The following is a 25,473-nucleotide window of genomic DNA, read 5'->3' as shown; positions in this document are numbered from 1 at the left end:
TTCTGTCCTTCAACCCAGTACCTGTACTTGTGACAATTCCCAGCCTCACTTACAACAAGAGAAATGTGAATTGAAACTACAGTGAGCTACGGTTTTTCACCTGCCCATCTGGTAAAGATGGTTACGTTGAATAACACTGTGTGGGCAAGGGCTTGGGGAGATGAGCGCTCTCGTGTGTTGCTGGTAGCGAGCAGTGTAGACTGGGAGGTCTTCGGTAATACTTCTCAAAAAGCTAAGTGTACATACCTTTGACCTAGCGGTCCCCTCACAACTGGAGATGGGTCCTACAATTATACTCAGACGTGAGCAAAATGATGAGGATATTCATGGCGGCAAAAGACTGGGAAGCACCTGTATGTCTACGGTTATGGGACTGTTTAGTAGATTATGGTACCTCCATGCTGCAGTTACTGTGAGGCCGTTAGCAGAATGAGGCAGCTCCCTATGTACTGGTGTAGGGTCAGCTCTAGGTGCACACGTGGTGCAAGGGCAGAGGCCACAGCGGGGCCAGGACAGGTGATCGTACGTGATAGCAGGGGTGTACCGTCAGTATACGCCAGACATGGCCACGACAAGGCCGGAGCCAGAGGGGAGAGGAGGACTGGTCAGGCAGGGGTCCGCCCGGGGAAGGAGGGCCCGGCATCCAAGGCCAGTTCCCGTGAAGAAGCTTCTCTATGGTGTGTCCATTGTCGGGCAGTGAGCGCAGAAACTACCTGGGCCCAGCAGACCCAAGTTCAAAGCCACTGCAAGAGGCTACATAGGACTCAGGAGGCCTGTAGCTCCAGGCTTGGAAAATGAGGACCCAAAAGCAGTTTGTTTAACTTTGACTTTTCTGGAAAGCCCAGGTCTCTGCCCCAGAAGTCCCTTTACCACAGAGCGGCTGTACCCAGAGCTCTGGGGACAGAGGTCCCCTGCTCCTTCTGAAAGGAGCACACAGCGGCCAGGAAGACACGCTCGGCCAAGTGTCCAGCTCTCCCTCAAGACCACACGTGTCAGCCTCCAGCCATCTGTGAACACAGCCAGCAGTCCCAGCAAGTCGGGGCAGACCTGAGACCCCCTCAGCTCCCGCCTACACTCACTGGTGTTGCCCCAGCCAGTTACAAGCATCTCTTCCCAACGTTGCCATCGGCGACTCACTGCGGGAGCTTGCAATCAGCCACGGTGGGAATATTTACACCGTGAATCCCAGCAAATGCTGCAAAGCAGGGCTTATCTTTTTGTTTTTGCTTAGAGAGCCAGCTGTTAAACATTTACCCACGCAGGACCTCTCCCCACGAAGCACCCAGAGATGAGTGAGGAGCCAAAGCCTGTTAATGAGCTGTCCCTGGGAGAAGTGCAGGTAATGCTCACTGAGCAACAATAACTAAGTTTTAGTGACTAAACACACATTTCCCGAGAGCTTGCCGCGTGCCCAGCTCTTGGTCCTCTCCGAGGGATCACCCCTCTAAATAAAAAACCCTTTATTCCCATGTTACAGGTGAGAAAGCAGAGGCTCTGAAAGGTCAGGTCACGTCCTCAGGTCCACAGCTCGGAAGTGGGGATCAGCTAGGACTCCTGGTTCTGTATCCAGGGAGCACCTCAACCCAGGCTCCACTCCTAGGCATCCACTGTGCTTTAGAGAAACAGCTGCCTTTGATTTTTCTTCCATAGGAGGCTGGCTGATCCAGGTCCCGGCCTTCAGGCTGATGAAGTAAAATAGCCCCATTTTAAAGGTGAGATGATCTAGTCCAGAGAAGTTAGGAAGAGCCTGGAACCCTGCTGTGTCACCTCTGTGCTCTGTCTTCCACCACTAGAAATTGGCCTCTGGGGGGGGAGCCAATTTTAAAAATAACCCTTTCATCAAATCTGGTAGGCAAAATGGCCAGATTCTCTGAATTGGGAGGGGAAGAGAGTCGTTTGAGGCCATCCAGGAAAGAAGGGGAATTATTGGGGGGGAAGGGGAGGAAATGGGTGTTTATGGGGAAACTGAAACCCAGCCATCCCACTCTTTTTTTTTTTTTTCTTTCTTTTGGCTGTGCCACGCAGCACGTGGGATCTTAGTTCCCGGACCAGGGATGGAACCCGCGCCCCCTGCAGTGGCAGCACGGACTCTTAACCACTGGACCACCAGGGAAGTCCCCAGCCCAGTCTTATTTTTGAGTTTACTCTTCAGTCGTGGAATAATCTTGGAGACCCTCTGCTGCCAGTACACAGAGGGGCTCCAAAAATATTTGTTGACTAAGTTGCTGTGACAGGTGCTAGACAGACAAAAGTCACTTCATTGGTTTAAAACACTACCAAACTGTGGTTCTAAATAACTTTTCCAAGGAAAATTGTGTGTGTTGTATCAAGTTGAATAGTCACTTATTATAGGGCTTTGTGGATTTATTAATTGGATTTATTTGTAACAACTCACCTATCAACAAAACCTCAAGAAGGAACCCAGGGAACTTCCGTGGTGGTCCAGTGGTTAAGACTCCGTGCTCCCAATGCAGGGGGCCCAGCTTCAATGCCTGGTCAGGGAACTAGATCTCACATGCTGCAACTAAGACCCGGCACAGCCAATAAATAAATAAATAAATATTTTTTAAAAAGAAGAAGAAAAAGGAACCCAGCCTTCTACACTTGAGCGAAACAAAGAAGGTGATTGTACTTGGGGGTTAGTGCCATTCATAAAACTAAGCAAATGCAGAAACTACTCATCTTTAGAAAAAGGTAATAAGGGATAAGGGTGTAAACCTTGTTTTTTATGCTTTTGCTCCTGGAGTTGTGTCTAATCCATCGTGTTTGGGAACCAGTTCTTCTAATACTTTCATTTTATCTTCCTCAGCGACTTCTGAAAACTAAACGTTGTTCCCACTTGGGAAAGCTGTTCTGTCTCCTCACTAATGAGTTCATTACTCAATGTTGGTACGTTTTCAAATTTAGATCAACATGTCCATTTTGATAGAAGATAGAGGACTTTAAGAAGCCTCCAGGAACAGGCAGGGTTGGGTATCACAGCCTCCAGGCTGCATTTACAAATTCTCGGCAATACTAAGCCAACTGAAGTGAGGACCAATCGCTTAAGAGTGAAAGGGGCTCCATTATGTGTGTCTCATGTCTCTAAAGGATTCAGGAAGAGGCTGGATGACCCATGTTACAGATGTGGAAACTGGGGCTTATGAGATTGGTAACATGCTTAAGCTCAAGGTGGGACAGGGTCTGGAGGCATCATGAATGTTGGCTTCTGGGCAAGGAATTGAGGATGCGGACGTGACCGTTGAGGAACTGACGGTTCAAAAGACAGGCAGAATTTGCAAACGGGTAACAACAGCAGCATACTGAGTGCCATGGGAACACCAAGCACAGCTGGGGCCCAGAGGTGAGTGTGACTGGCCATTGTGTGCCGCTGGAGAAGCCTTGTCAGGGAAGGTGACCTTGGTGCCAGGTTTTAAAGGAGGGGATAGAGTTTCCCACGAGTAAAGGATACACCAGGCCAAGAACCAGTCGAGCAATATGGCACAGTCAGAGTGCATTAAGAACTTTAGTGCAGGGACTTCCCTGGTGGCGCAGTGGTTAAAAATCCGCCTGCCAGTGCAGGGGACACGGGTTCGAGCCCTGGTCGGGAAGGTCCCACATGCCACGGAGCAACTAAACCCGTGAGCCACAACTACTGAGCCTGCGCTCTAGAGCCCACGAGCCACAACTGCTGGAGCCCGTGTGCCTAGAGCCTGTGCTCTGCAACAAGAGAAGCCACTGCAATGAGAAGCCCGCGCACCACAACAAAGACCCAACGCAGCCAAAAATTAATTAATTTATTTTTTAAAAAAAAGAAAAGAACTTTAGTGCAGCTGGTGTGAGGGGGTGTGGGGATGGTGAGGGTTGGAGCCAGAGGATAGGTTGGCCCTAGATTGCTGGTGAGTATCCCCTGACCCAGCAACCACCCAGGAAAGGATTTTCAGCAGAGAAGAGATCTGGTAGGTTGGTTTTTATTTTTTTATTTATTATTTATTTATTATTTTTAAAAATTTAGTTGAATGTCAGTCAAATCAACTGTTTTATTTATTTATTTGTTTATTTATTTATCTCTGGCTGCATTGGTCTTCGTTGCTGCGCGCGGGCTTTCTCTAGTTGCGGCGAGCGGGGGCTGCTCTTCGTTGCGGTGCGCGGGCTCTAGTTGCGTGGGCTTCAGTAATTGTGAAACATGGGCTCAGTAGTTGTGGCTCGCAGGCTCAAGAGCGCAGGCTCAGTAGTCGTGGCGCACGGGCTTAGTTGCTTCGTGGCATGTGGGATCTTCCCGGACCAGGGCTCGAACCCGTGTCCCCCTGCACTGGCAGGCGGATTCTTAACCACTGCACCACTAGGGAAGTCCCTAGGTTGGTTTTTAGATGTCTGAACTCTTGTAGGGTCTGGGAAACCACTGCAATTGTCCCAAAGAACAATTTCATCCCCGATTGTGGCAGAATGGAAAGTAAGGAAAAACTGTGATAGATTGTTCACATTTTTCATTTATGATACGATTCTTGATGTTAAAGATCGTCTTTAAAAGGAAGTGGAGAGCATTTTGCACGATGTCCTCGTTGCTGTGGGGTGGACGGCCATCTGCCTGTGGGGCTGGGTTTCTAGCCTGTGCCCCTGGGTGGCTGCCGCACCACATGATCTCCTGGGAGGGAATCCTGGGAAGGCCTTTTCTCTATTCATGGGGTCCCAGAATCTCCATTCACCACTGGGGACCAGAGAGGCAGGAAAGACTGGTCACCTAAACTGGTAAGCTTCTGCTCTGAAGCACAAAAACCATGAGACAGGAAAGGTAGAGAAAGGGGCCCCTTCTGTGTGCACCAGGCCTGTCCCTCCCACCAAGGAGAAGCAGAAGGGATTCTGTGGAGTGGGGTCTTCTCACCTGGGCATCTTTTGGAGCTGATTTGCTTCCTGACTTCCAGCTGTAGGGCACCCCCCCTCTGGGAACACTGCGATTTGAGTCTGTAACATGAGGCTTTGCTTCCTCTCTTGCCCGAGCCCTGCTTAAAGGGTTTTCTGTGAGAACCTATGAGTGGGGAGAATGTGGGCGTTCCCAAGAGTCCTGGAGACGCCTGTCTCCAGCAAAGCAAGCTTGGAACTGGGGGGCCTGGCTGGGGGAGGGGCCGTTCCTACCTTCTGGGAGGCGGAGGGTTAATCTCCAGAGCTCATTGGCAGTTCTGCCTCTGGACAGGGCATGCTGGGATTTCCTCCCAGCTGTTTTACATCATGAAGATTTGTATGTTGGGGAAATTCCAGGGCACAGCTGCAATTAATCTGCTGCACAGTCTCCAAGCTAAGCGGGATTCTGTGGGCCCAGTGCCCCACCTCCCTGCAAGAAGAGGGCTCTAGCTCTCCAGTGAGAGACGCTGCAGAGGGACCCTTCCCTAGGCCCAAGTTGAGCGGAAACAGCCCACCTGGCCAAGGGATATCCCCAAGGAGGGTACTGGAGGGGGGCCCAAGAGACCCAAAAGGGACCCAGAACATTAAGAAAAAGAGCAGCAAGCAGCACCCGTATACATGATAAAGCCAAAATAACACTGATAGCAACATTTGATAAAGACGTCACCAAAAAAAGAAAGAAAACTTGTTCACTCTTCGGAACGTAGAAGTATGAATCTTAAAACACTCATGTGTAGCATTCCACAATATATACAAGAACGAACAAGCCACCGTGACCGAACAGGGTTTACCTGGGGAATACAAGGTGCTTCAGTGTAAGAAAATCTGTTACTGTGTATCCATCTCATGTCCGAGGCAAATAAGAGAAACCACCATTTTGGTGGATTCTGAGAGAATTCAACAACTGTCCCAGGGAAAACGATTTAAAAATAGGAACAGAATCATCCTTCCATAACAAGGTAAAAAGACAGGTTCTAAACCACAGCCTCACTATACTTAACTGTGACCCACAATAGCAGAACTTCCCAATATATATGTATGTATGACTGAATCACTGTGCTCTACACCTGAAACTAACATGACATTGTAAATCAACTATTAAAAAAAAGTGGGGGGAACTTCCCTGGTGGTCCAGTGGTTAAGACTCCGAGCTTCCATTGCAGGGGACGTGGGTTCGATCCCTGGTCGGGGAACTAAGATCCCGCATGCCACGCGGCGTCGCCAAAAAAGAAAAAAAAAAAAAAAAGGACTTCCCCAAATGCATTCCACGGAACTCCAGTCCCACAAAAAGAGTTTCCCAGATTCAGTAAGATTGGGAAACTGCCTGTCTGGCCTGTCTCAGAGGGTCACCGCACACAGCAGCATGTTGTTCAGTAGCATTTGTAAATCGAGGGTTAACAGTCCTCACCATTTGGGTTTAGTTTTTTCTTTCTGTTTTTTGAGAATCAGAAGAGAGCGCTTATCCCATAAGTGGTGGCTGTTGCTGTTGCTCGGCCGTCAGTGCATTGATGCCACACGGGTCCCATGCGGTCCATCACGGTGAGCATCCCCCAGGAGGGAGGTGCTGAAGTCTGGCCATGATAGACTGGTCAGGAGCCAGTTGTGGCCAGTTGGATGGAGCCTAGCCTGGGCTTGGAGAAACCAGCAGTTTTAATTTGCCCACATGCCATTACTGTGCAGAGAATCTAGGCTTAGCCACACATCTCTTAATCCACAGGAACATGTTCCCCACCAATGAGTGATTAGCCCTGTGGGGCTGGCCGCACATGAGAATTACAGCCAAGAGAGATTTATTTCAGCTGAACATTGGGCTGAGCCACCTCCAGATTTCTGGGAAGGAGGTTGGGAAGGGTTATAAGTGGTGTTGCTGGCTCCTTCTGCCCCAACTGATGGTTCTGGGAAGCTCAGCTGTCCCTTTAGAATGCTCCTTTCCTCAGAATTACAATCCAGAGGCCTTCCATGACTAAGCTGCAGGGACTCCAACTCTTACAGGTCTTCTCCCATCCCCTGCTCCCACCACTGGTTTCAAAATCTTAAAAAAAAGCAGAAAAGTGGAAAGGGGGAAGTGACAACCCTCCACTTCCCTACGACTCGGAATGAAGCCCTCTCTGAACACAGGCACACCCCTCAGCCCCCGTCATCGACTGGAGCAGGAAGGGTCCTGGGAAGACACACACTATTCCCAGAACCACCTCTCCACGCCTGTCTTATCTGTAAGGAGCCAGACTTCAGCAGTGGACGGGGCTCAAAATTTTCACCCACCCTCCAAGCCTCCAGGTTTCAGTTAAAATTAGTGAGTGAGAGTGGCCCCTATGTAGAGAAAAGGGAACCCTCCTACGCTGTTGGTAGAAATGTAAATTGGTGCAGCCACTATGTGAAACAGTGTGGAGGTTCCTTAAAAAAAAAAAAAAAAAAACTAAAAGTAGAGTTACCATATGATCCAGCAATCCCAGTCCTGGGCATGTATCTGGAGAAAACTGTAATTTGAAAAGATACATGCACCCCTATGTTCATAGCAGCACTATTTACAATAGCCAAGACATGGAAGCAACCTAAAGGTACATTGACAGATGAATGGATAAAGAGGATGTGGTACATATATACAATGGAATATTACTCAGCCATTAAAAAAAGAATGAAATAATGCCATTTGCAGCAACATGGATGGACCTAGTGATTATCATACTAAGTGAAGTAAGTCAGACAGAGAAAGACAAATATCATATGATATCACTTATATGTGGAAATCTAAAATATGATACAAGTGAACTTATTTACAAAACAGAAACAGACTCACAGACATAGGAAACAAATTTATGGTTACCAAAGGGGAAATAGGGTGGGAGAGGGCTAACTTAAGAGTTTGGGATTAGCAGATACAAACTACCGTATATAAAATAGATAAACAAGGTCCTACTGTAGTATAGCACAGGGAACTACATTCAATATCTTGTAATAACCTATAAAGAAAAAGAATATACATATACATATATATGTATAACTAAATCACTTGGCTGTGCACCAGAAACTGACATTGTAAATCAACTATACTTCAATTTAAAAAAAAAGAGTGGACCCTAAGGGGAGAAGAGGCCACTGTGGTTTCCTCCCATCAGAAGCCCAGATGTCTTGGGGGGTACATAACCACCAAGCACATGATACACAATCATAAATAGTAGCTACTACTAAAAACCCTTATTATGCGTGTGTGTATGTGTTTATATGTATGTTTGTACATTGATCGCCCCAGTACCGAGGCATATGGACCCTCATGCATCTTATAGTATAGTGGGTACCAGCTCCTCAACCACTAGAGCAGTGGTTCTCACTGGGGGGCAGTTTTGCCCCTCCAGGAGATATTTAGCAAAGTCTGGAGACATTTTTGCTAATCACAGCTGGGCCGGAGAGTGGGAGCTACTGGCAGGGATTTTTAGCAGCATCCCTGGATTCTAGTAGGTAAAGCCAGGAATGCTGCTAAACATCCTAAAATGCACAGGACAGCCCCACGACAAAGAATTCTCTAGCCCAAAATGTCAATAGTGCCACGGTTGAGAAACTCTGTGCAAGCACCCTGCAAGCCTGCTATGTCTAACAGCCCATAAGGTCAGCGGATAGTATTCTTAAAGACCCAAAACCGCAGCACTGTCCCAAACCAGGATTCAGATCGATTTCTCTGGGCCACCCTGACATGGTCTAAGAGCATTCCTGGTAAGCAACAAGAGTGAAGAAGTGTTCAGTGTGGATCTTTGTGACTCTAAATAGGGACTCAGATGCTGATAGAGTTGATGGATTTTAGGAACACTTCTTTTGTGTTTCATGTGGCGAGGGGTAAATTTGGGACACTTCTCTTTAGCACCTGATATGGGTTGTAGAGAGAAGAGTGTGATGGTTAGCACTCAAGGGTAAGTAAGCTCCAGCCACCTCAAGTGTCCCTACAGGAGAACATGGCCATGTATGTATGTATTCATTCAGCTTCTGGGTGGCCAACCCTGTGCGAGACGGAAGAGGAGAGAGAAAAGGCCATCAGAGCAGAGGCTGTGGGGAGCAGTGGAATGTTCAAGAGGACAGTGTTAGGAAAAGCTTTATGACTCATGTTGTGGTGAAGAGTGTGGGATTTGAAGTCAAGAGACCTCAGCTCCACCTCCTCATAACGTGGGCAAGTCACTTACCCTGAATTTACCTCCATTAGCTCGTCTGAAAATTAGGACAGTCACCCTGACTTGTCGTAGCAGGGGTGCTGTGGAGATTAAACTGGTTTACGTGTGTTAAGTCTGCTTTGAAAACTGCCAGCGTAGCACAAATGTTGTTGTTCACTGAGGAAATGAGTTTAACTCACTAGACCGATGTTTGTCCAGTGCTATTAACTTGCCAAAGGCATTTAAATCGCGGTTAGTTCATCTAGGAAGTGTAGGCTCCTGGGAAGGGAAATAGGTGAGTGAGGTTGTGAAGGAAGGAAGCAGATAGGATCAGCAAAGCACAGGGATAGAGATGGCATTCATTTGGGGGGAGGGGCAGGGCACCAGAGGGTCCCGAGTGGAACTGTCCTTATTCATTCCCACCTCCCATGGCCAAGCATCCTTGGCCCATCCCAGCTGCTGTCTCTGCCACTCGCTGGCCCTTGGCAGATGTGTCCTTGGGTTATTATTCCTGCCTGTGGATACCTTTTGGAAAGCCCAGCCCCTGCCCTCTCAGTCAATTTTTGTGGTTGATGGAGAGCAAAGGGGCACTGCCCATCCTCCTTTCCTGACCTGTGCTCAGAGCTCAAGGCCAAATCATGATTTTTATCCCCCTCCCCTGAAATTGAATGACCAGAGCAAGGGATGATTCAAAGACTTCTTTCTGTCTCCTTGGGAAAACTCTTCCTGGAGCCACCACATTCTATTAGAGCTCGAATTTTCAAAGTGGCCTCAAGAATTCTACAAAGAGGCTGCATGGCTGGTCTGCTGCCCAGAAGCACCATATCAGTGTTGACACTCAGACAACATGTGTATTTTGCTCCTGGCAAAGACTAATGGTTTGCTTATGAAAATAATAGCTGCCATTTATCAAATGTCTTCCACGTGCACAGCACTGTGTTCAATACTAGACATTGTCCCTAATCCTTCTAACAACGTGTAAAGTTAATGATAATCGCCTTGCTTTATGGATGAAGAAACTGAGGCTCAGAGTTGTTAAGACACTTATCCAGGGTCACACAGCATAATTGGCAGAGTGAGAACCTGAACCCACGAACACTCAACTCCAGAGCCTGTCACTGCCTCTCCACCCATCCTCTCTCAGACTCTTGCCCAAGACTCTGCCATGCTGGGGTTGAGGAGAGGCTTTTCATTTAAAGACAACGTGTGTGTGTGTGTGTGTTTGTGTGTGTGTGTGTGTGTGTGTGTGTTGGGGATTTATTGTTCGGTTTGGTTTTTTTGCAGTAATACATGGGAGAGGGTAGGGTACTGGAAAATCTTTTCAAGATCGAGAAACACTACAACGAAGTAAAGATCCACATCCTTGAAATGGACAGATATTACTCGTGACCCTGGAAGTGTCAGGCAGATGGTTTTTATTCATTCATTCACCAGATAGTTCTGGAGAGGCTGTTTATTTCCTGGGGAGTGTTGTGTGTGATGCTGTAAGAGATGGAAATGAACAGGCAGGGTCACCATCTGGGAGCCCTGGGTCCCTTGATGAGCCTTGCTTGTCCCACCACTAAAGACCCTCACCAATAGGGTCTTTGAATACTTTGGTCAGTTGTGCTGTCATGTTTTTACCCCAGAATGACGGAGGGGCTGGTGGCAGTAGTGGTTGTCAATGTATGCTCTACACTCTTCTGATCTCTGGCTATTGACCCAGTAAGGAGCGTGCAGGTAAAATAAGCCACAGTCGTCCCCCCACCGCAGAGCACCTCCCTGCTCACTTGGGACGCACGAGAGGCCCCCGCTCACCAGCTGCATTGTTTTCTGTCCCCTGTGCAGTACCTGCAGATGAAATGGCCCCTCCTCGATGTCCCCACCAGTGCCACGGTCAAGGATACCAGGTCACCGTCCCCAGCACACTTGGTAAGTCTGTTTCTCCTTAAAGCGTGGAAGGGACACTCTCGCTGACTTATCCCATGTCTCTGCCTCCACCTTCCCGCAGTTCTAGCAAGTACTGCCCCAAGTGTGTGAGCCGAACGGTCAGGGGCACAGCAGTTAGGGTGTTGCCCGTGCACGCCCCCATCACTGCCACCTCGGCACACGCTCATACCACCCGGGATGTTGTGCCATCGGAAATGCCAGCCCTGCCCCTGGCTGGTGACCCCGGTCCTCCCCTGCCGCCCCTCCACCTGAGCAGCGACGTTCTCCATTCTCTCCTTTCTCTCCCGCTGGAGCTCGGTCAGCAGGCCCCGATTCTCCTGTAGAGCTGCATGGCAACAGTTGAAGAGGCTCTTCTATAAAGGATGTTAGAGAAAAGAATTAAATTAGGGCTTCCCTGGCGGCGCAGTGGTTGAGAATCTGCCTGCCAATGCAGGGGACACGGGTTCGAGCCCTGGTCTGGGAAGATCCCACATGCCACGGAGCAACTGGGCCCGTGAGCCACAATTACTGAGCCTGCGCGTCTGGAGCCTGTGCTCTGCAACAAGAGAGGCCGCGATAGTGAGAGGCCCGCGCACCGCGATGAAGAGTGGCCCCCGCTCGCCACAACTAGAGAAAGCCCTTGCACAGAAACGAAGACCCAACACAGCCATAAATAAAATAAATAAATAAGCCCTCCTTCCTCCTTGATAGTCTTAAAAAAAAAAAAAAAACGAATTAAAACATAGGCAAACAAAAATCCCGAGGGGCAACTGAGGCCTTCCTGCCAAGGTCCGAGGCAACACAGCCACAAAGGAAGGTCTGGAGCGTCCTGGGAGGAGGGGCCATGGGATCTGACAGGTCTCCTCACCTCTGGGCTTGCAACAGACTGAAATCGTTAGGATAAGAGATGTTCCCAGCCGGGACCCTGCATCCCCTTTTCCTGGACTTTCTTTTTTTTTTTTTTTTTTTTTTTTAATATTTTATTTATTTATTTATTTATTTATGGCTGTGTTGGGTCTTCGTTTCTGTGTGAGGGCTTTCTCCAGTTGCGGCAAGTGGGGGCCATTCTTCATTGCGGTGCGCGGGCCTCTCACCATCGCGGCCTCTCTTGTTGCGGAGCACAGGCTCCAGACGCGCAGGCTCAGTAGTTGTGGCTCACGGGCTTAGTTGCTCCGCGGCATGTGGGATCCTCCCAGACCAGGGCTCGAACCCGTGTCCCCTGCATTGGCAGGCAGATTCTCAACCACTGCGCAACGAGGGAAGCCCTTCCTGGACTTTCTTAAGAGCTTGGGGCAACCCACGTGCCCCACAAGCTAACTGATGTTGTCCCCTGTGCAGTGGATCTCAGAAACACAGAGGGTCCAGTTAGAAGGAACCCCAGCTGGTGTGACTCATCCATTTTACAGACAGGGAGACCTGGGAATACATGATGCTTCTAAAACTTTATTAGGGAAAATTTCAGTGGTTCCCTTCACCCACACTGGGTTGTTTTCAAGCAAATCCAGACGTAGTATTTCGTCTCATTCAGGACATTTTAAGATATCCTCATAGTCCTTTTTCGTTAAAAGCTTAGAGCCTAGGTGAGGAGAAGGAAGGTATACATAGAGAGATACATAATGGCACGGTGAGCCCGTATGATTTCCAGGAATCATGAGACCAGCTTACAGTGGCAGAGCCCTTGGTAGTTCACAAAGCAATGTCATGTGTAGTTCTGAGGTGACTGTCACAGCCATCCACTGGGGAGACGGGCGGGGATTGCTGTTTCACAATCTCTAGGAGAAACCAGTGAGCAGCAGGGCCAGCCGTCCTGTGCAGGCTGCCCTGAGAGGTCTGCGGCCAGTCACCAAGTCCTGAGTAGCCCGTAGGGCCTGTGGCCCTCCAGATTCCAGGACAGCTCGGGATGGCCGAGCGCGAGGTGCAGGCGCCCTCTAGTGGTCAGTCATTGTGGGGGACATGGCATCCCAACCCCCGTGCCACAAAGTTGGCTTGTCCCCTCCCAGCACAGCTGTCTCTAACTGTTTCAAATCTTTGCTCGCACCCCGCCCATCCTGTGGCATCCCCCAGCCAGTATCCTTCACATACTGTCTACGTATCTTCTAAAATCTTCATTTACGTTTAGAGGAAGTGAATTCTCTTTAAAATTAACACATGGACTCTTTGAGTTTCCCATCCTCCCCATTGCACAGAGCAATCCAGCTCTGAAAAATGAAATAAAAAGCCTGTGTTGTGCATGGCCCTCCTCCTCCTGTGATGCATCATCTTACTTCCCTTCTAATGTTCACCGCCCAACTTCACACAAGAGCTAGACCTTCCACCTCCATCCCCGATGCATTTGCCATCTAATACCTAGTCCAGTCATTTGCCCAACTTTTTCTCAACCCTCTGCTTCCTATAATTCTTTCATTGGCTCTGGGAGACTGTATTAATAGACATTATCAAGGTTTTTTTGCCCTCTCTAAGCTTCCATTTTCCTTCTGGATTCTTTTCCTTAAATAAATCAGCTACTCACCCTCACTTATTATCTCAGTGTAAGTGGCATGAAAATATATGAAATCCCTAAGCTCTTAACAAGGTTCTCTACCCATAGTTCCCACTGCCAGGCAAACCTACAGCCGCTGCAGATGTGTGTTATACGGATATGATCTCAGGACTGCAGTGGAGCAGGGGCTCATGTTTTGTCTGAGAGTGGAAAACCGGGAACAGTGGATACATTACATGGTAGATAGCAAAATGGATACTTTTCTAGTAAGTTGTATATTATTATACTCTGCACTCTAATATAGATAAACAGAAACAGACCTCAAAAACTTAAAGAACATTCATGGGAGAAAACCTTAACATTAACTTGAAATTCTGTAGACTGGGAGAAGACCACCATTTTCCATTTTCAAGTCAGAGCTTCTCATTCTAACTTGTGAGATACACGTGTGTATGTGTATGTAGGAGCCAAACCTGAGATGCCTGTGTGTTGGAGGTTGTTTAATAAAGTGGGCTTGAATCCCAGCCCCACCTCTTCCTACTTGTGCAGCTGCAGGAAATTACCTCATCTTTCTTTGCCTTGGTTTCCTCATCTATAAAACAGGAATTAGAAGAGGACTTGACCTCAGAGTTGTGTGAAAATGAGGCCATGCATTGTAATGAGTTTAGAATTGTAACTTGCACAGAATAAGACTCAGTGCTGGCTAGCTTGCTGCTATCACCACCACCACCACTAGCACTGCTTTGATGAAGAGAGGGAAAGAACAATTAAAATACTGTTCATTTAGCAGACTAAGAGGTGATGAAGGCTGGAATTACTAGGTGCCAGATCAAATAGACACATTGCAAAGGTAATGGAGGTAATAAGCCTGTAGAATTTAGCATCTGCCCTCTCAAGGATATGATTTAACTGGTCTGGGGTGGGGCTGGTATCTTAGTTTTCTAAGCTCCCTGGAAGATTCTAAGGGGCAGCCAGAATTGAGAATCACTGCCCTCAGCGCATATCAGAGGCAAAAGGGAAGGAGGGGCCAGAGACCATCCCAGTTTATTAGATGCCGGATTCTGTAGGCTGCAGGCGTAAGCAGAGAAGCAGGTTACCGGAAGTAGTCAGAGGTTTGGACGCTGGCTTTTTTTAATAGAAAAATGAAAACACTTGATTATGGAATTCCTTTTGGAATCATGAGCAAAATATTTTAAGATGAGTTTGGCCCTGGGAGAAGGGCAAATGGAGGAAACAGCCTGCATACTTGGAGAGATGCAGTGAGTCATGTCGAAGCTGCCTGTCAGGGAAATGTGTATAAATAAGCCGTAACTGGGCCAGGGTGGGGATGGAATTACGTGTTATTACCACTTGAATTTTTATGCCTTCGAAACAAGCTCTTAAAGACTAAGTATCCCTGTGTGTCGACTCTTACCCTGATCCCTCACTGTGGCCCACGTGCCTGGTCCCTGTCATTCCCTCCACCCTCTCCCCGGAACGCTGTGCCCAACCACACAAAACAAATGTACGCGCTTCCAGAGTATAACCAACCCAAAGATAGGACTCTCGACTGTTTTGTTCACATTTGTTTACCTAGCGTCTGTCATGATGCCTGGCACAGAATAGGTACTCAGGAAGCATTTGTGAATGGATGGAGAATCAGTGATCTGGGGAAAGGTCGATGCCCGCTTCTGAACCCCTCTCTGCCCCTGAGTCCAATTCCTCTTCTCGTTCAGGATTTTTAATTAAATCTTTTTTTTTAAATTTTTTTAATTTTTTGTCCACACCGTGTGGCATGTGGGATCTTAGTTCCCTGACCAAGGATCGAACCTGCGCCCCCCTGCGTTGGAAGCACGGAGTCTTAACCACTGAACCATCAGGGAAGTCCCTAATTAAATCGTTTTTGAAACCAGAAAATTAATGCATGTGTGTGTAGAACACTTGGGAAAATGCAAAAGTACACAGAAAAAGACCTGTAATCCCACAACCCACAAGCAGTTCATTTCAGTCTCTTGTCTGTGTGTGTGCACACCTGTAACTTGCTTTCTAGATGATGACTGAGTGCTTCTTTTAACCACAGTGAACACCCTGTTTTAGCACTAAGCTTTGGGCCACGCTCAGAAGCGAGGCGCAGAGCTTTGCATCCAATGGCTAATGGAAGGCAGGGCCTGGAAGCCCTCCTAAAGGGTGACTGTCTTCACTGCTCCGAAGAAGTAACTGAGCTGAGAGCTGAGAAGCCTGACTTTGCTCAGCATGCCAGTTCTCGATTAAAAACATTCATCGAAGTTTCCCTTTTTAAATTGTATAGTTTCTCCATCTTATAAATATACCCGTGTAGACCCCAAAACTCACCATATAGCCCGTTGCTGCTCCATTCTACCTCCAGTGCTGATTTCAGTTCCTCCTGCACAGTATTCACTTTTTATCTGGATATAAGTTTAAACTTTCAGAAAAATTGCAAGAATAATACAGTGAACTCCCATATACTTTTTATCTAGATCTAGAGATTTTGCCCCATCCCTTGCCCACCCCGCACTCCCTCCCTCTCCCTCTCTCTCTCTCTCTCTCTCTCTCTCTATCTCACACACACACACACACACACACACACATGCAGTATATATGAGTTTTTCTTAACAATTTGCCAGTAAGTTGGAAACATTGTGTCCCTTTACCCCTAAATACTTCAGATGTATTTCTTAAGAAGAAAGACAGTATCTTACAATGACCACAGTACAGTTATCAAAATCAAGAAATTAACATTTCATATTATCTAACCCACAATATATATTCAAATTTCAGTAAATGTCCCAGTAATGTCTGTTAAGCTGTATGTGTTTCTTGGTCCACAGTTCAACCCAGGATCACAGGTTACATTTCGTTGCCGGTCCTTTAGTCTCCTTTAATCTCGCAGAGTTCCTTATCCTTTCTCTTTCCTGACCTTGACATCTTTGGGGAAGTACAGACCAGCTATTTTGTAGAATGTCCCTCCATTTGGGTTTGTCTGAGGTTTCCTCATGGTTAGATTCAGGTTGTGCGTTTTTGGCAAGAACACCACCGCACTGATGTGCGCCTCTCCGTGCATCACGTCGGGAGTCCGATGTCCATTTGTTCTTATTTATTTATTGTCCATTTGTCCCAAAGTCGGTGATGTTGGCTTTGATCGTTTGATTCAGGTGCTGTCTGACATGTGTTTCCTCCGTGAGGTTATTCTTTCCCTTTGTAATTAATAAGCGCTCCGTAGAGAGAGGCTTTGAAGTTACATAAATGCCCTGTTTCTCATCAAACTTGCACCCACGATTCATGGCAGGCATTGAAGATTATCAACCTCCATCATTCCTTTATTAGTTTCTGCTACTGAGATTTAGCTTTTGGGAAACCTTACTTGTGTGTCCCAGCTCATGGACATCGTGACAAGTCAAGTCTGTGCACTGATGACACAGATGAAAAAGATGATGACAGAGGACAGAAACTAAAAACCAGTCTACAAATAGTGTTCCTGAAGAAGAGACCACACAACCAATAAAAACGGCAGTGGGCAATAAGAAAGTGAAACTGGGCTTTAAAAACAAAAACTAGGGACTTCCCTGGCGGTCCAGTGGTTAAGACTCCGAGCTTCCACTGCAGGGGGCATGGGTTCCATCCCTGGTCGGGAAACTAAGATCCCACATGCTGCACGGCATGGCCAAAAAATAAAAAACAAGTAAATAAATGAATAAAAACAAAAACTCAAGTGTATAGCTTGAAAGCACTCACCTGAATTCTACAAAGTAAATGAAAATTGACATTTACCTAGACACGTCCTGGCAACAGTCTGAATTGTAAGGGTTTAATTTGTTTTGGTTTTTTTTTTCCTGCAAGCATCTATGCAGGAAGGAAAAGGCCAGTGTCAAAGGAACAAAAATAAAGGTAAACTCAGGATTCTCTCTTGCTGCCTTTAATGCCAGCAAACAGTAGAAAAGGGAGAGTCTTGATAAAGAAAGATTTATCCCAAGAATTTTGTGCCCAGTCCAATTTGCAAAGACCTCAGAAATGTACCACTGCTTCCAAGAAGGACCTAAAGCACGTTCTAATTCCCTGCAGCATTTTCTCTCTGCTGCTGCCCTACAGAGACCCTGGATTTATCTTCACATCTTTCACAGCCTTCAGCTTACTGCTTGCCGCCTGTGAGGAGCTCAGAGAGTATTTGTTAGTACGTTAATATAGACTCTCATCCCGTCATTTTCTTCTCTGCGCTCCGGTCCACTGGCTTCCTGGGGGTTCCTCAAACACGCGGAGCGTCCTGCCCACCTCGGAGCCAATGTGCTGGGTGCCTTCTGCCAAAACACCCTTCCCTCTCATGCACACACATCTCCCTCCACTGCCTTCGTGTATTCATTCAAAGTCATTTTCTCATTGAGGCCTTCCCTGGTCAGCGTGTGTAACTTATAACCCACACCTGCCTCGCTTCTTATCTGCCGTCCCTGACTTGGTTTTTCTCCTTAACATTTATCACTAATATTTTAGTTATTTATTTATTTGGCTTACTGTCTGTCTGTCCAATTAGAATGCACCTACCACAAGGATAGGTATTTTTGTCTAAAAAGACAAGATTCTCTAGTGCCTTTTCACGAGACCTAGAACTGTGCCTGGCACATAGTTGATGCAACATAAATACCTGGGATCCGTATTTTCTGCAGGGCCAATTAGATCAGCAATCCAGCCATGTCGTCAGAGACCCAGGTTCTTTCCACCTCTGCTTGTTGGTCTCCAGCCCTTTGACTGCCCAACTCGGTCCCTGCTGTGTAGACAGTCTCCACAAACATTTACCCAATAAATAAAAGTGTGAATTTCCATTTCTCTCGAAAATTCTGTATAGGAGACATATGTTCAAATTTCCTTTCTTTAATAGGATACGATGACAGAATTGGCAAAGAGCTTACATTTTGCCTTTAAAGTGGTATTTGTTAGAGAGTGGTGTGTGCGTGTGCACACACAGAGAGAACTGGGAGTTTTTTCCCTCAACTTTAATTAAGTTCCTGTTTGCCCCTGCTTATGTTATAAATCCACCGCTGTGACTGGACTGGTATTTTAGGAACAAACCAGTTTGCTTTTTCCCACAAGTCCTGCATTTAAGCACATAATCTCCTGAAAACAGTTCTGGCCCGCTAGAAGAGAAGGTTTTCTCAATCACTAAACAGACGATTGATTGTGGATAGAGCATATTTCTTAAACATATAAAATCAGGTACAGTTAGCAACCTGTGCACCTGTGAGGATCTTTTCTGGGCAGCCTGTTGGGTGGTCTGTGTCTGCTTTGTAGGTGATACCACAGAATTAAGGCTCCTCTTTGCCTGATCTGAAAAACGTTATCCTTCTGATCGCTGAAATTCAGATCGGGAAGAGAAGGAGATAGTGAATGAACACTAGGAGCAGGAGGCTTTGTGAAGGCCTCAAACCAGTTGCTGAGAGAAGCAGGTGGTGGAGAGTGGCAGGGCCTCATGGAAGGACGGTTTGTGGAGAGGTGGCTGGTCCATCTGCGGTGGAGCGTTGGCTTTACTTAGAGCTTGGAAGAAAGTCATGAACAGTAGAAGAGAGGATGAATTGCTTCCTCAGGACCAGGAGTTTCAAGGAGAACTTTGGCTTGGACCAACCCTAGAAACAGACCAAAATAGACAAGAAAACACTTGAGCTGGGAAAGGGGTGGGTCTGCGTGATGGGCTGGAAGGATTCAGGTCCAAGGCGGCTCTGAGATGCTCTTCTTTGGATAAAACTGGACTCGGCTACCTTGCCCAGGGAACACCTGTACCCTGGGTGGGGCGTGCTCTTTGCACAGCAGGCTGTCCACTGAGAGGTGTGTGGTGGTTCTCAGAGTTCCTGCCCTTGGCCTGGGTTTATGCTGTGGACATCCTGCCCCTGGGGACAGCGAAGGAGCAAAAAAAGCGGGAACTTTTCTTGGGATGGTAGCCTCCTAGGAGAGCTTTCCCGGAGTCAGCCCTAAAGAGAGTGATCTTTGCTAATCAGTCCCAGAGGCCTCGTCTTCCCAGCCTGACCAAGGAAAAGTCTACCTTCCTCTTTCTTTCTGTGAACCCACCACTTTCCAGTCCATTTTATGGAAAATGATGCCACCTAATGGGAACCAATAATAATAACTCATGGAGTGTTAAAGTGAGGGACCTGCATTTTCAAATATAACTCACATTTCCCTGCTTTGTACTTAACTCTGCCACCCATTCGGTGCTGTTTGTCAGTTTCCTCTTAAAAATTTTATTGCAAAATTTTTCAACCATATACAAAACAAGACAGTACAAAGAAATCCCATGTCCCCATCTCCTAGCCTTAACAACCATCAGTATTCTGCTGTGTTTATTTCATCTATCTTCCCAACACCCCTTCCCTTGTTTTTTCGTTTATTTGTTATTCATTTTTTTGAATTTTTAAATTTAATTTAATTTTTTTATACAGCAGGTTCTTATTAGTTATCCATTTTATACATATTAGTGTATATATGTCAATCCCAATCTCCCAATTCATCACACCACCACCATCACCCCCCGCTGCCACTTTCCCCTGTTGGTGTCCATACGTTTGTTCTCTACATCTGTGTCTCAATTTCTGCCCTGCAAACCGGTTCATCTGTACCATATTTCTAGGTTCCACATATATGCATTAATATACGATATTTGTTTTTCTCTTTCTGACTTACTTCACTCTGTATGACAGTCTCTAGATCCATCCACGTCTCAGCAAATGACCCAATTTCATTCCATTTTATGGCTGAATAATATTCCATTGTATATATGTACCACATCTTCTTTATCCATTCGTCTGTCGATGGGCATAGAGCTTGCTTCCATGACCTGGCTATTGTAAATAGTGCTGCAATGAACATTGGGGTGCATGTGTCTTTTTGAATTATGGTTTTCTCTGGGTATATGCCCAGTAGTGGGATTGCTGGGTCATATGGTAATTCTATTTTTAGTTTTTTAAGGAACCTCCATACTGTTCTCCATAGTGGCTGTATCAGTTTACATTCCCACCAACAGTGCAGGAGGGTTCCCTTTTCTCCACACCCTCTCCAGCATTTGTTGTTTGTAGATTTTCTGATGATGCCCATTCTAACTGGTGTGAGGTGATACCTCATTGTAGTTTTGATTTGCATTTCTCTAATAATTAGTGATGTTGAGCAGCTTTTCATGTGCCTCTTGGCCATCTGTATGTCTTCTTTGGAGAAATGTCTATTTAGGTCTTCTGCCCATTTTTGGATTGGGTTGTTTGTTTTTTTAATATTGAGCTGCGTGAGCTGTTTATATGTTTTGGAGATTAATCTTTGTCCATTGGTTCATTTGCACATATTTTCTTCCATTCTGAAGGTTGTCTTTTCGTCTTGTTTGTAGTTTCCTTTGCTTTGCAAAAGCTTTTAAGTTTCATTAGGTCCCATTTGTTTATCTTTGTTTTTATTTCCATTACCCTAGGAGGTGGATCAAAAAAGATCTTGCTGTGGTATATGTCATAGAGTGTTCCTCCTATGTTTTCCTCTAAGAGTTTTATAGTGTCCGGTCTTACATTTAGGTCTCGAATTCATTTTGAGTTTATTTTTGTGTATGGTGTTAGGGAGTGTTCTAATTTCATTCTTTTACATGTAGCTGTCTAGTTTTCCCAGCACCACTTATTGAAGAGACTGTCTTTTCTCCATTGTATATCCTTGCCTCCTTTGTCATAGATTAGTTGACCATAGGTGCGTGGGTTTATCTCTGGGCTTTCTATCCTGTTCCATTGATCTATATTTCTGTTTTTGTGCCAGTACCATATTGTCTTGATTACTATAGCTTTGTAGTATAGTCTGAAGTCAGGGAGTCTGAGTCCTCCAGCTCCGTTTTTTTCCCTCAAGACTGCTTTGGCTATTTGGGGTCTTTTGTGTCTCCATACAAATTTTAAGATTTTTTGTTCTAGTTCTGTAAAAAAAAAAATGCCATTGGTAATTTGATAGGGATTGCATTGAATCTGTAGATTGCTTTGGGTAGTATAGTCATTTTCACAATATTGATTCTTCCAATCCAAGAACATGGTATATCTCTCCATCTGTTTGTATCATCTTTAATTTCTTTCTCAGTGTCTTATAGTTTTCTGCATACAGGTCTTTTGTCTCCCTAGGTAGGTTTATTCCTAGGTATTTTATTCTTTTTGTTGCAATGGTGAATGGGAGTGTTTCCTTAATTTCTCTTTCAGATTTTTCATCATTAGTGTACAGGAATGCAAGAGATTTCTGTGCATTAATTTTGTATCCTGCAACTTTACCAAATTCATTGATTAACTCTAGTAGTTTTCTGGTGGCATCTTTAGGATTCTCTACATGTAGTATCATGTCATCTGCAAACAGTGACAGTTTTACTCCTTCTTTTCCTATTTGTATTCCTTTTATTTCTTTTTCTTCTCTGATTGTCGTGGCTAAGACTTCCAAAACTATGTTGAATAATAGTGGTGAGAGTGGACATCCTTGTCTTGCTCGTGATCTTAGAGGAAATGCTTGCAGTTTTTCACCATTGAGAATGATGTTTGCTGTAGGTTTGTCATATATGGCCTTTATTATGTTGAGGTAGGTTCCCTCTGTGCCCACTTCCTGGAGAGTTTTTATCATAAATGGGTGTTGAATTTTGTCAGAAGCTTTTTCTGCATCTATTGAGATGATCATATGGTTTTTATTCTTCAATTTGTTAATATGGTGTATCACATTGATTGACTTGCGTATATTGAAGAATCCTTGCATCCCTGGGATAAATCCCACTTGATCATGGTGTATGATCCTTTTAATGTGTTGTTGGATTCTGTTTGCTAGTATTTTGTTGAGGATTTTTGCATCTATATTCATCAGTGATATTGGTCTGTAATTTTCTTTTTTTGTAGTATCTTTGTCTGGTTTTGGTATCAGGGTGATGGTGGCCTCATAGAATGAGTTTGGGAGTGTTCCTTCCTCTGCAATTTTTTGGAAGAGTTTGAGAAGGAGGGGCATTAGCTCGTCTCTAAATGTTTGATAGAATTCAACTGTGAAGCCATCTGGTCCTGGACTTTTGTTTGTTGGAAGATTTTTAATCAGTTTCAATTTCATTACTTGTGATTGGTCTGTTCATATTTTCTATTTCTTCCTGGTTCAGTCTTGGAAGGTTATACCTTTCTAAGAATTTGTCCATTTTTCCAGCTTGTCCATTTTATTGGCATAGAGTTGCTTGTAGTAGTGTCTTAGGATGCTTTGTATTTCTGCGGTGTCTGTAACTTCTCTTTTTTCATTTCTAATTTTACTGATTTGAGTCCTCTCCCTCTTTTTCTTGATGAGTCTGGTTAATGGTTTATCAATTTTGTTTATCTTCTCAAAGAACCAGCTTTTAGTTTTATTGATCTTTGCTATTGTTTTCTTTGTTTCTATTTCATTTATTTCTCCTCTGATCTTTATGATTTCTTTCCTTCTGCTAACTTTGGGTTTTGTTTGTTCTTCTTTCTCTAGTTCCTTTAGGTGTAAGGTTAGATTGTTTATTTGAGGTTTTTCTTGTTTCTTGAGGTAGGCTTGTATAGCTGTAAACTTCCCACTTAGAACTGCTTTTGCTGCATCCCATAGGTTTGGATAGTCGTGTTTTCCTTGTCATTTGTCTCTAAGTATTTTTTGATTTCCTCTTTGATTTCTTCAGTGATCTCTTGGTTATTTAGTAACGTATTGTTTAGCCTCCATGTGTTTGTGTTTTTTACGTTTTTTTCCCTGTAATTCATTTCTAATCTCATAGCATTGTGGTCAGAAAAGATGCTTGATATGATTTCAATTTTCTTAAATTTATTGAGGCTTGATTTGTGACCCAAGATGTGATCTATCCTGGAGAATGTTCTGTGAGCACTTGAAGAAAGTGTAATCTGCTGTTTTGGGATAGAATGTCCTATAAATATCAATTAAATCTATCTGATCTATTGTGTCATTTAAAGCTTCTGTTTCCTTATTAATTTTCTGTTTGGATGATCTGTCCATCAGTGTAAGTGAGGTGTTAAAGTCCCCCACTATTATTGTGTTTCTGTCGATTTTCCTCTTTTAGAGCTCTTAGTAGTTGCCTTATGTATTGAGGTGCTCCTATGTTGGGTGCATATATAATTGTTATATCTTCTTCTTGGATTGATCCCTTGATCATTATGTAGTGTCCTTCCTTGTCTCTTGTGACATTCTTTATTTTAAAGTCTATTTTGTCTGCTATGAGTATTGCTACTCCAGCTTTCTTTTGATTTCCATTCTCTTGGAATATCTTTTTCCATCCCCTCACTTTCAGTCTGTATGTGTCCCTAGGTCTGAAGTGGGTCTCTTGTAGACAGCATATATATGGCTCTTGTTTTAGTATCCATTCAGCAAGCCTGTGTGTTTTGGTTGGAGCATTTAATCCATTCACATTTAAGGTAATTATCGACATGTATGTTCCTATTACCATTTTCTTAATTGTTTTGGGTTTGTTTTTATAGGTCCTTTTCTTCTCTTGTGTTTCCCACTTAGAAAAGTTCCTTTAGCACTTGTTGTAGAGCTGGTTTGGTGGTGCTGAATTCTCTTGGGTTTTGCTTGTCTGTAAAGCTTTTGATTTCTCCATCGAATCTGAATGAGATCCTTGCCGAGTAGAGTAATCTTGGTTGTAGCTTCTTCCCTTTCATCACTTTAAGTATATCATGCCACTCCCTTCTGGCTTGTAGAGTTTCTGTTGAGAAATCAGCTGTTAACCTTATGGGAGTTCCCTTGTATGTTATTTGTCATTTTTCCCTTGCTGCTTTCCATAATTTTTCTTTGTCCTTAATTTTTGCCAGTTTGATTACTTTGTGTCTCGGCGTGTTTCTCCTTGGATTTATCCTGTATGGGACTCTCTGCGCTTCCTGGACTTGGGTGGCTATTTCCTTTCCCATGTTAGGGAAGTTTTCAACTATAATCTCTTCAAATATGTTCTCGGGTCCTTTCTCTCTTCTCCTTCTGGGACCCCTATAATGCGAATGTTGTTGCATCTAATGTTGTCCCAGAGGTCTCTTAGGCTGTCTTCATTTCTTTTCATTCTTTTTTCTTTATTCTGTTCCACAGCAGTGAATTCCACCATTCTGTCTTCCGGGTCACTTATCCGTTCTTCAGCCTCAGTTATTCTGCTATTGATTCCTTCTAGTGTAGTTTTCATTTCAGTTATTGTATTGTTCATCTCTGTTTGTTCTTTAATTCTTCTAGGTTTTTGTTAAACATTTCTTGCATCTTCTCTATCTTTGCCTCCATTCTTTTTCTGAGGTCCTGGATCATCTTCACTATCATTATTCTGAATTCTTTTTCTGGAAGGTTGCCCATCTCCACTTCATTTAGTTGTTTTCCTGGGGTTTTATCTTGTTCCTTCATCTGGTACGTAGCCCTCTCTCTGCCTTTTCATCTTGTCTATCTTTCTGTGAATGTGGTTTTTGTTCCACAGGCTGCAGGCTTGTATTTCTTGCTTCTGCTGTCTGCCCTCTGGTGGATGAGGCTATCTAAGAGGCTTGTGCAAGTTTCCCGGTGGGAGGGACTGGTGGTGGGTAGAGCTGGGTGTTGCTCTGGTGGGCAGAGCTCAGTAAAACTTTAACCTGCTTGTCTGCTGATGGGTGGGGCTGAGTTTTCTCCCTGTTGATTGTTTGGCCTGAGGCGACCCAGCACTGGAGCCTACAGGCTCTTTGGTGAGGCTAATGGCAAACTCCGGGAGGGCTTATGCAAAGGAGTACTTCCCAGAACTTCTGCCGCCAGTGTCCTTGTCCCAACGGTGAGCCACAGCCACCCTCTGCCTCTGCAGGAGACCTTCCAACACTAGCAGGTAGGTCTGGTTCAGTCTCCTATGGGGTCACTGCTCCTTCCCCAGGTCCCGATGCACACACTACTTTGTGTGTGCCCTCTAAGAGTGGAGTCTCTGTTTCCCCCAGTCCTGTCGAAGTCCTGCAGTCAAATCCCGCTAGCCTTCGAAGTCTGATTCTCTAGGAATTCCTCCTCCCGTTGCCGGACCCCCAGGTTGGGAAGCCTGACGTGGGGTCAGAACCTTCACTCCAGTGGGTGGACTTCTGTGGTATAATTGTTCTCCAGTTCGTGAGTCACCCACCCAGCAGTTAT

General features: G+C 45.3%; 1 protein-coding gene and 1 long non-coding RNA gene across 2 annotated transcripts in view; one reads left to right on the top strand and one right to left on the bottom strand.

Moving 5' to 3' along the window:
• Positions 1-25,473, top strand: part of TCF7L1 (transcription factor 7 like 1) — a 161,092-nt gene that overhangs the window by 124,626 nt on the left and 10,993 nt on the right. Inside the window, exon 4 of the mRNA XM_082357204.1 lies at positions 10,842-10,925. Within this exon, the coding sequence (XP_082213330.1) occupies positions 10,842-10,925 (84 nt within the window). The remainder of the gene's footprint in view (positions 1-10,841; positions 10,926-25,473) is intronic.
• On the bottom strand, positions 1,446-10,197 carry LOC309612029. The gene is made up of 2 exons (XR_014234895.1): positions 4,862-10,197; positions 1,446-4,687 (listed from the first exon to the last, which is right to left on the bottom strand). It is a non-coding gene; the product is annotated as an uncharacterized lncRNA (long non-coding RNA).

This window comes from Balaenoptera borealis (genome assembly GCF_965194805.1).
Source record: "Balaenoptera borealis genome assembly, chromosome: 15".
Taxonomy (NCBI): Eukaryota; Metazoa; Chordata; class Mammalia; order Artiodactyla; family Balaenopteridae; genus Balaenoptera; species Balaenoptera borealis.
The sequence above is the reverse complement of the archived record's forward strand: the minus strand, read 5'-3'. Positions and strand labels throughout refer to the sequence as shown.